Source organism: Scomber scombrus, chromosome 18 (assembly GCF_963691925.1).
Source record: "Scomber scombrus chromosome 18, fScoSco1.1, whole genome shotgun sequence".
NCBI classification, from domain to species: Eukaryota; Metazoa; Chordata; class Actinopteri; order Scombriformes; family Scombridae; genus Scomber; species Scomber scombrus.
The window spans coordinates 4,790,013-4,799,834 of NC_084987.1; the positions used below are offsets into that span (position 1 = coordinate 4,790,013).

A 9,822-nucleotide genomic window follows, 5' to 3' on the forward strand; every position below is an offset into this window, starting at 1 on the left:
TTTGCTATTTTGCTAAATTTGACTCAGTTACATCATATTAATTTGAATTTATGTGTGATTTCCTTTATAGATAAATTGATAAGCTTGTCATTTATGATCAAGAAGAAGCTAAAACTCCCATCCTTGTTTCCAATAATGTTACTAATGATATTGACGTCACTTCGTAGCAAAGAACGAAGCAAATGCAAACTAGCAAAACAGTGTCGTAGCGAGTTGTACGGCTTATTGGCTAAAAGCTAACTAAGCTACAATGACATGAATAACTTTGACTATTTACCTTTTAAATCACTTCCTGTTTGTGAGTTGAGTCTTCATTTAGAAACAACTTTTTTCAGTTCTTTTAGTCGCGGAGGTATAATTTTTTTCCAAGAATAAAGGACAAATACCAGTTATAAGTTACCACAACTCAAACTACTATTTTGTCAGAATGGTAGCACAAAAAGCTGTAATTTTTTATAGAAGCTATAATCTGAGAATGTTTGGTATTTTTACTTCATTAACAATGCAATTTTGATAGATGATGACCTTTACTAATCATTTCAGCACCAGATTTAGATGTAGTTTATTGTACTTTTTACATTTTCTAATACTTAAAGGTGCAGTTTGTAGAATTTAGCAGCATGTAGCAGAACAGACTTGTCAAAAAAGGAAAATATAAGATTCATAAGTATGTTTTAATTAGTGTATAATCACCTGAAAATAAGGATAATTGTGTTTAAGTTACTTTATAATGAGCACTTTATTTCTACATAAGGAGCGGGTCTTCATCCATAGAGACTGCCATATTAGACCGCCATGTTTCTACAGTAGCCCAGAATGGACAAACCAAAAAACTGGAGAAACTAAAGAAGGCATTTTGTGTTTTTTCCCCCTGCAAGTTTCAGTTTGTAAGATTGTAGCTTTTGTGAAATATAATGAAAAACTGCAGTCAAAACCAACTCCATAAACAGCCAACAACAAATAAGCACGTTTAAAAATTTCCCATTTAATTAAAAGCATATAAATACATGAATGGTTGCATGAAATCATCAAAACTCACATATACTCCTAACAGATGTCCACTGCTTCTAAACCCAACTTTTTAACTGCTTTTCATCCTTCGACAGTCTGTTTATACATACATTATATCGGGTTACCTCCTCAGGGTATCGGGCCTGTGTAATATCTGCTCTGCTTCCACACAAAGCACCTCTGACACCGGTGCGAAGGATGTCAGTTCTTATTTAGTCTCTCAACGGCAACATTAGCAGAGAAGGGTCTGGGCTTTATTGAGCGTCCTCTCGGCTCTTTTCTGCTGCACAGGTGCAGATTGGAGTCCATTATCAAGCTGTCATCCTCAGTGTTATGCTGGTCGAAATGATGTCAGAGCCCACCTGGGTGTGTGTGTGTGTGTGTGTGTGTGTGTGTGTGTGTGTGTGTGTGTGTGTGTGTGTGTGTGTGTGTGTGTGTGTGTGTGTGTGTGTGAGCAGGCTCGGGGAAGCCACACACACATACAGTGTCTTTATCCACAGGTGATTTTTTTCTTTCCACTAATTAGTTGTTCATGCTTTTTTCCAGCTTGACTGAGAGGCTGCTGAGTTTGGAGGCCACCAAGAAAGAGCAGCAGGAAGAGGGAACAGCTGCTTTCAGGAAGGGCAGGAGTGAAGCCCGTACCAACAAGCGAGAGGTAAATGAACCGGTACACATTAAACACTACACAGGCTGGTTCAGGGTCCCTGCTGATCCTTGAAAAGTCTTAAAATGTCTTAAATTTAGATATTCAAGGTCTAAAAATTTCATAAAATGGCTGGAATTGTAAGAGTTAAGGCATTAAATTTGGTTATTTATCATCATTATCATTATTTTCTGATTATTTTACACAAACCAACCAATCAGCTTATTAATTAAAGTAAAAAATAATCAGTATATAATGAAACTAATCATTTAGTTGCAGTCCTAACTTATTTATCACTTCAAAATTAGCTCCATTTCAACCCACTACAACAGTAAAATCCTGCTTTTGCATTATTATATGTCTCATAATATATAATATGTATGAGTACAACAGTCACATGTGGTAATGCAGACTATTACTGGAGTGACATTAGTATTTTTACACAAGTAAAGGATCTAAATATTTACTCCACCGCTGTTTGCTGAGCAGCTTTAATGCAAGAAGCAGCAGCGGTATTATTTTTTACTTAAAGAGGTTTTGACAAGGTCTTAAAAGTCATTAAATTGTACTTAAAAAATATGCAGACACCCTGTGGTTGAGTCACTGGGAGTCCCTTAACTGTTCCTTGGGGATCCCGAGGTGTCTCCAAGCCATAAAGACTACATAATCTCTCCAGTATGCTCTGGGTCTTCCACTAAAACTTCCTCCCAGCTCGATGTTCCCTGAATACCTTTTTAAAGCCAGGATGCATGTTTTGTGTAACAGCATAGTTGCTCAACTTTAAACCCACTAAAACAACACGTTGCATAATTTCTGTTGTCACTGTGAAAAACAACACTTATGTCACTCCTTTAGGTGTTGATATAATAGATCAGCCAGTACATGCTAAAAAAAACACACTCATTCACTTTCTTTCCAAGACTTAGATGAGAAGATTGATACTATTCTGAGGTATGTACAGTAAAGATAAAGAGGCAGGGAGCATCTGGAAACAAGAGGGGGGGAAGCTAGCCTTGCCTTAGCATGTTTAACAGAAAACATCCAACATTATAACTGTATATACTTGACAGGAAATCCCAAAAAGTATCATACATCCCCTTTGAATTGCAGGAGGTTTGCGATCCAGAAATTAAATAACCTAAATATATTAAAAGTTGGCAAAATACCAGAAATATGTACAAAGACATTGAAAACAGAGGAAGACAGAAAGAAATTAACCTTATTATAGATAGATAGATAGATAGATAGATAGATAGATAGATAGATAGATAGATAGAGAGAGAGGGAAGGAGGGAGGGAGAGAGAGATAGATAGATAGGTAGGTAGGTACAGTAGGTAGGTAGGTAGAGAGAGGGAGAGAGGGAAGGAAGGAGGGAGGGAGAGAGAGAGAGAGAGGGAGAGAGGGAAGGAAGGAAGGAAGGAAGGAGGGAGGGAGGGAGAAAGAGAGAGAGATAGATAGATAGATAGATAGATAGATAGGTAGGTAGGTAGGTAGGTAGGTAGGTAGGTAGAGAGAGAGAGAGAGGGAGAGAGGGAAGGAAGGGGGGAGGGAGAGAGAGAGAGGGAGAGAGGGAAGGAAGGAAGGAGGGAGGGAGAGAGAGAGAGGGAAGGAAGGAAGGAAGGAAGGAGGGAGGGAGAGAGAGAGATAGATAGATAGGTAGGTAGGTAGGTAGGTAGGTAGAGAGAGAGAGAGGGAGAGAGGGAAGGAAGGGGGGAGGGAGAGAGAGAGAGGGAAGGAAGGAAGGAGGGAGGGAGAGAGAGAGGGAAGGAAGGAAGGAAGGAAGGAGGGAGGGAGGGAGAGAGAGAGAGAGAGATAGATAGATAGATAGATAGATAGATAGGTAGGTAGGTAGGTAGAGAGAGAGAGAGAGGGAAGGAAGGGGGGAGGGAGAGAGAGAGAGGGAAGGAAGGAAGGAGGGAGAGAGAGAGATAGATAGATAGATAGATAGATAGATAGATAGATAGATAGATAGATAGATAGATAGATAGATAGATAGATAGATAGATAGATAGATAGATAGATAGATAGATAGATAGATAGATAGAAAGAAATTCAGGTATCTAGTAGCTCATACAGACACATGCATGAATAAATAAGAACATATATACAGACCTTTTAGTTATAAAGTAAGTTAAAAGATTAGAAAGCAATGTAAAAACTTTTAGGAAGAATTATGATGTGAGGTAATCCTTCAGAAGCTGAAAAGTCTTATAAACTTATTTTAAACCACTCAGATTTATGAGATAGCTGTCAGACTTTTTTCAGCCCAAGGAGAGTTTTATTCTGTGTGGAAAACTACATTTAAATATAGATTTCACTGCCTTTTTTCTGCCATATGATAGCAATAATCATAAACGTGTAATGCTGATTAATCCCAACATGAGCCGGTCATGAATCATGATTGAAACCAGTAACCGTATCCAGCTGTATCCAACCTGTACTGGGCTTGGCTGCGGGCTGAACTGGTTCGAACATGATTCACACAACCAGGTGTTACGCCAAGAAAAAGACGTCACTTGAATGACGCAGCTCCGACCTGATCCCGCTCTATGTTGAAGTCTGGACTCCTCTGACATTCCACACTGAGACCGTTTGGATCCTGATTCATTCAAGTCCTCACAGTCCACATTCGGTCCCGTGTTTTAAAGCGCTTAAAAATCATGGGGATGAGAGTTTGGCATGAAATGTTTGCCGTGTCAAGGCATGTGTTTCTTCTGGCTCTGTGTGTGTGTGTGTGTGTGAGTGGGTTCATGTGTCAGCAGGTGGGAGCAAGGCAGTGATTCATCCAAGTGCTGCATTTTGTTTGTTAACAGAACTGGTTTTGATGCCCCCGAGTCATTTTTAGTTGTGTGTGTGTGTGTGTGTGATGTGTGTGTTGTAATCTGGGCAGCTGCATTCCTTCTTACGGACTTTTTCCAGGGATTCATCTCAACTCGAACAAGACACGGCGTAAATGTTGGGAGCCGTGCCTCGTTGAAGGACTCTCTACAGGAATTTAAAAAACTCTGCCACAAAAAAACCCAACCTGCACAATCACGTGACGGCCTGTTAGCACATATTCACTGAACTCGATCAACTAAGAAGGAAGCCCTAAAAACCGGGAAAAGAAAAAAAGTAGCGCCTCCGTCTGCAGCACCTTTCTAAGTGCACATCTGTTTGTGAATGATAGTCACTTTGTGTTGTCCGACTAAAGCCTAGTGATTAACAAGGTGACTAAAGCTTAGTGTCTGTGTCTGCTTGACAGCAACAAAACAAAACAAAAACATGAAGCAACAACAGTTCAGAGGGATGATGTTACATAAAGCCAGATTACTAATTAAGCCATTCATGTAGGACGCTTAAATAAATGTCACCTACGTCACCTTTTCCTTCATGACTAACCTGGAGCTGCAAACAGAAACCGTGTTTAACCCATTAACCCTCCTGTTGTCCTCAGGAAGGAAGGAAGGAAGAAAGGAAGGAAGGAAGGAAGTGAGTAAGGAGAGAAGGAAGGAAAGGAAGGAAATGAGTAAGGAGAGAAGGAAGGAAAGGAAGAAGGAAGGAAGGAAAGGAGTAAGGAGAGAAGGAAGGAAAGGAGGGAGGGATGGAGGAAGGAAAGAAGGAAGGAAGAAAGGAATGAGGAAAGAAGGAAGGAAGGAAGGAAGGAAGAAAGGAGTAATGAGAGAAGGAAGGAAAGGAGTAAGGAGAGAAGGAAGAAGGAAGGAAGGAAAGAAGGAAGGAAGGAATGAGGAAGGAAGTAAAGAAGGAAGGAAGGAATGAGGAAAGAAGGAAGGAAGGAAAGAAGGAAGGAAGGAAGGAAAGGAAAGGAGGGAGGGAGCGAGGAAGGAAAGAAGGAAGGAAGGAAAAAGGAAGGAAGGAAGGAATGAAGGAAGGAAGGAAAGAAGGAAGGAAAGGAGCAGGGAAAGGAGTAAGGAGAGGAGGAAGGAAAGGAGGAAGGAAGGAAGGAAGTGAGGAAAGAAGTATGGAAGGAGGAGGGAGCAAAGAAAAAATTAAAGAAAGAGGGAGGAAGGAAGATGAGATGGGGTCAATTTGACTCAGGAGGACAACAGGAGGTTTAAGTTCTTCCCTGAAATATCCAAGTTAATCATTTTATTTACCGGCTGCAATTATTATGTATTTAAAACAATTTTCAGTCCAAAGTATCTTTATTTTTATTCCAGTCACCATATTATGAGCTTTTAAATTGCATAATAAAATACACAAAACTAAAAATTGAGATGATATAAACAACTTTAACTTGTGGCTGTATAAATTGAATCAAATGAAAGGTAATTAAACAGTATTCGTACCATGTGGAAGCTGTTAAAGTCCACCCAATACAGACCTTTAACTTTGATAAAATGCTAATTACTATATTTTCAGGCTATGAAATAAATTACTTGGCTGGGATCCAATCAGATACTACGAAACACTGATCTTGAACCTGCAATGACATGATTTTTAGTGAGGCGCTGCCACAAAATGAGCCAACAGAGGAGTTGGTCTACAACACGCTGCCAAAAGTTTAATTAGTCTGTATGGTGTTTCATAACTCTCAGAACCCACACACATAGAAAAACCATGGGCGTGGATTTGATAATAGCACACATAACAGTATCTAAGAGCAGAAAATCATCTTCTTAAGGGACCATTTCTACCTCGTTGTCCAAATTTGGCTCCACAAGCATCGGGCCGCATGTTACAAACTCCCAACATACCTGCAACTGCTCAACGCTCGCTTGTCAGGTAGACTCTTGAGACTTTGTAGGTGAGAATGGATTATATAGAGGCTGTTGTCTCTTTAAATACTGACCATGACCTTTGATTGGCTGTTTGGTTTGATCACTGACACAGTCGAAAACAGCCTTAGAGAACAACAATTATAGTTCCAAGCTGCAAAGAGAAAAAGTCAAACCAATCAAAGACTCGATAGGTTCTGATTCCAGTTGTGCAAACAAGGATTAAACACATGCAGTCATGCATGCATGCAAAGCAAGACATGGTACTTAACATAGCTCAAACAATATTCAGATTGAAGAGGGCAAATAGTAATTAGATTCACGTGGATTTCTGCACGTATTGGGCGTGGATGGAAATGAGCTGGTAGATAAATATGCAAAAGGAGAAATAAGCATGGTCGTAAAATAACAAGTCCATGAGAATAATCAAATCAGAAATGGAAAAGAAGTTGCTGGAAAAGTGAGATGGAGGAAATAAGGGCTCATACAACAACAACAGCATTCATAGAAAAGTTGGGTAATGGAGGGGAAGCAATAGAAAGGAGAAAGGAGGACGACGTGAACAGTCCATTAGACATAATGAATAATCTTGCTACAGGTAGATGTGAACATTGTGAACCACAGGAAACAGTTGAGCGTGTATTTTTAAACTGTCCTAGATATCAAAAAGAGAAACAGACACTTCAAATTACACTGCAAAGGAGTCACATGACATGAGGTATAAGAGAAATGTTGCAGAGGAGTTCAGGTGATGTAGGTTTACACACCGTTCAACTCTCCAATCCAGAAGGGCAAGCCGCCATTAAATAACAAAAAAGTTCCGGTCCTCTGAAATGATGCGAACGCGGAAGTAACTTAAAACTGCATTCTATCAAAAGGCCACCAGGGGGCGACCGTTTTGGTGTCAAAAGGACTTCCGTCTCTATACTACCTAATACTAACCTCAGTAAACGTTTTCAAAATGTGTTTATGGTCTCAATCGCTAGTTTAAAGCCTTCTTCAATGCAGTATGATGTTCATTTGTGACATTTTGGCCTCCCTGATTTTATATTTGACGATAAAGCAGGGTATGCATTAGGGCGTGGCTACGTGGTGATTGACAGGTTGATTGGTTCACAGGTTCAGGAGGGCGCCTCATGCCCCTCCTGATGCCCATATAAGTAGAATCCATTTTTTAAAATTTTTACCCGGCATGCACCGGAAATCTTTCAAGATGGCGCTGCTTAGATCCGAAACTTTTCGCTTCCGAGCAGCAGTCCACAAACCAATGGGTGACGTCATGGATGTTACGTCCATTTCTTATATACAGTCTATGCAAAAAACATCAACCACTGTCAGTCCAAAGTCTCAAAAGTCGACATATTTAAGTTTTCATATTGTAAAAGAGCTGTAGTGTTTAATACAGTCAAGAAGATTGTGAGTTTCAACCCACTGACAGGCCTAATAGATGGATGGAAATACAGAGAGGGTGATAAGTTAGTCAATGTGTATCGTGTCCTGATCTCTATCGGGGGGGGGAGGGTTTAGACCCTGAGGAAAGAACATTGGGGAACGGCTCTAATGTGTTGTGCTCTGTGGCCGCAAACATTGCAGTTTTGTCTTTTCATGTCTTGTTTTCTTCCACTATGAATTGAAGTGATCTGTGCTTGTTGTCACAGGTTCGTGTTTCCAGGCGTGACTCACTCTGCTCGCATCGGCTCTGAGTTGGCTCCCTCCGTTAAACCCATTTTAAATCTGCTTTAGTTTGTTAGTCTCATTCAAGACAGGCCTTTTTTAACAATAAACTTTTTTTCGGAGCCACCTTTGTCAAACACCCCACCCCTCTCCTTCAAACCCCCCCAAACCCCCCACAACCTCCAGCAACCAAAGCCGATGTAGGAAACTATAGAGTACGAACACAGTACATTTATTCTGACAGTGCAACACAGATGGTCATCAATCTGGCAGCTGTTAAGCTTTGATTAAACACACAAGCTCATTCCAGAGGATTTGTCTTTTTTTTCTCCAACATTTCATCCCGTGTGATGATTTATGTGTCTTTGGGTGCGTTTGTTTTGGTAGCCAGGAGAAGGTCAAAAGGGGGCCCTGTCCGGAGTCCATTCAAACCCCTGAGCTGAGATTCCCAGGGCAGCTTCTTCCTCTCTTCCTCCCCATCCCCCCCTTCATCCCACCAGCTTCTGAGCGATGAGGCTTCTTCACAAAACAGGACAGACTCTCACTCTCTCTCTCTCTCTCTCTCTCTCTCTCTCTCTCTCTCTCTCTCTCTCTCTCATCTCTCTCTCTCTCTCTCTCTCTCTCTTTCTCTCTCTCTCTCTCTCTGCAGCGGTTGTTGTTTGGGAAGAAACAAGACTAGATCAAAACCTCATATTTGGCTTGACGGCGTATGTGAAACGCTTGAGGGGCTTCGAATTTCAAACGACAGATACAGGAAGTGGCGACCGAGCCCCCAGGAAGCGTGCCGAGCTTTTTGGCTTTGATCGAAGCCAAATTTTGAGTTTACACGGCACGAAAAGTTTTCATGGAATGTAACACAATACAAACAAAGAGGCAGAAATGAAAGAAAAACAAAGATATTCAGTTCTATGACAAAAATATACAAATAAAAAACCCCAAATAAGAGATGACGAATGAACAACATTGGAGAAAATATCCAAAATAGACATTATTTGGAAAAACTGATGACATATTGGGAATCTTTATCACCTTAAAATATATTAAAACTTAATAAAAATGACATTTTAATAGTCCTACCGGGGAGCTTTTGGCCTGAATCAAAATCTCCACTATCACTGATCGCCGCCGATTTGTATGAAATGCATTTTGAGATACTTCTGAGTTCAATTGACCAATGGAGTAACTTCATCACTCAGTCAGTCAGTGAATGACTCAGTGACAGTCAAACATTAGCGTGAGCAGGACTGGCTCTGCTGCTGTGGTCCGTCCAAAGAGGAGAAGTTCACACAGCAGCCAGAGCACAGTGTTCCTCCGTGTGTTGTGTCCTTGGATAGTTTTCAATGTAAATGCCTAAAAAAATACAAAGAATGCTCTGTAACGGTTAAAGTGGTCATTTTTTCCCATTAAAGTGGTTATATAACTCGGGAAGAATGAATCTTTTGAATAGCAGCGGCTCAAGTAAACAGAAAAACGCACTTTTGTCTCATTTAAAGCTATGTAATCCAGACTTGAAAGAGACTCTTGATACGTGCTGTTAAAGCAGTTCTATTAGCCAGCATGAAACCAGATAATAACAAGCATGCAGGAATCTCTCAGAGTTTTGTTTTTTTGGACTTGATGCATCATTTCAAAAAACGTTAACACAAAAAAGCCAAGAAGTATCAGGGATTATGTAGCCTCTAAAACCTTTTCATGCATTCCATGGCCAAATGCAGTCATCCGTGTGCAGTTCACTGGCGATGTGAGTAAGAGTTTAACAGGCAGTGTAGAAAAGC

At 40.5% G+C, this 9,822-nt stretch overlaps 1 protein-coding gene across 1 annotated transcript in view; it reads left to right on the top strand.

Annotated features, from left to right (window-relative positions):
- Positions 1-9,822, top strand: part of LOC133999273 (myosin phosphatase Rho-interacting protein-like) — a 33,684-nt gene that overhangs the window by 11,369 nt on the left and 12,493 nt on the right. The window contains 1 exon segment of the mRNA XM_062438460.1: positions 1,558-1,666. Within this exon segment, the coding sequence (XP_062294444.1) occupies positions 1,558-1,666 (109 nt within the window).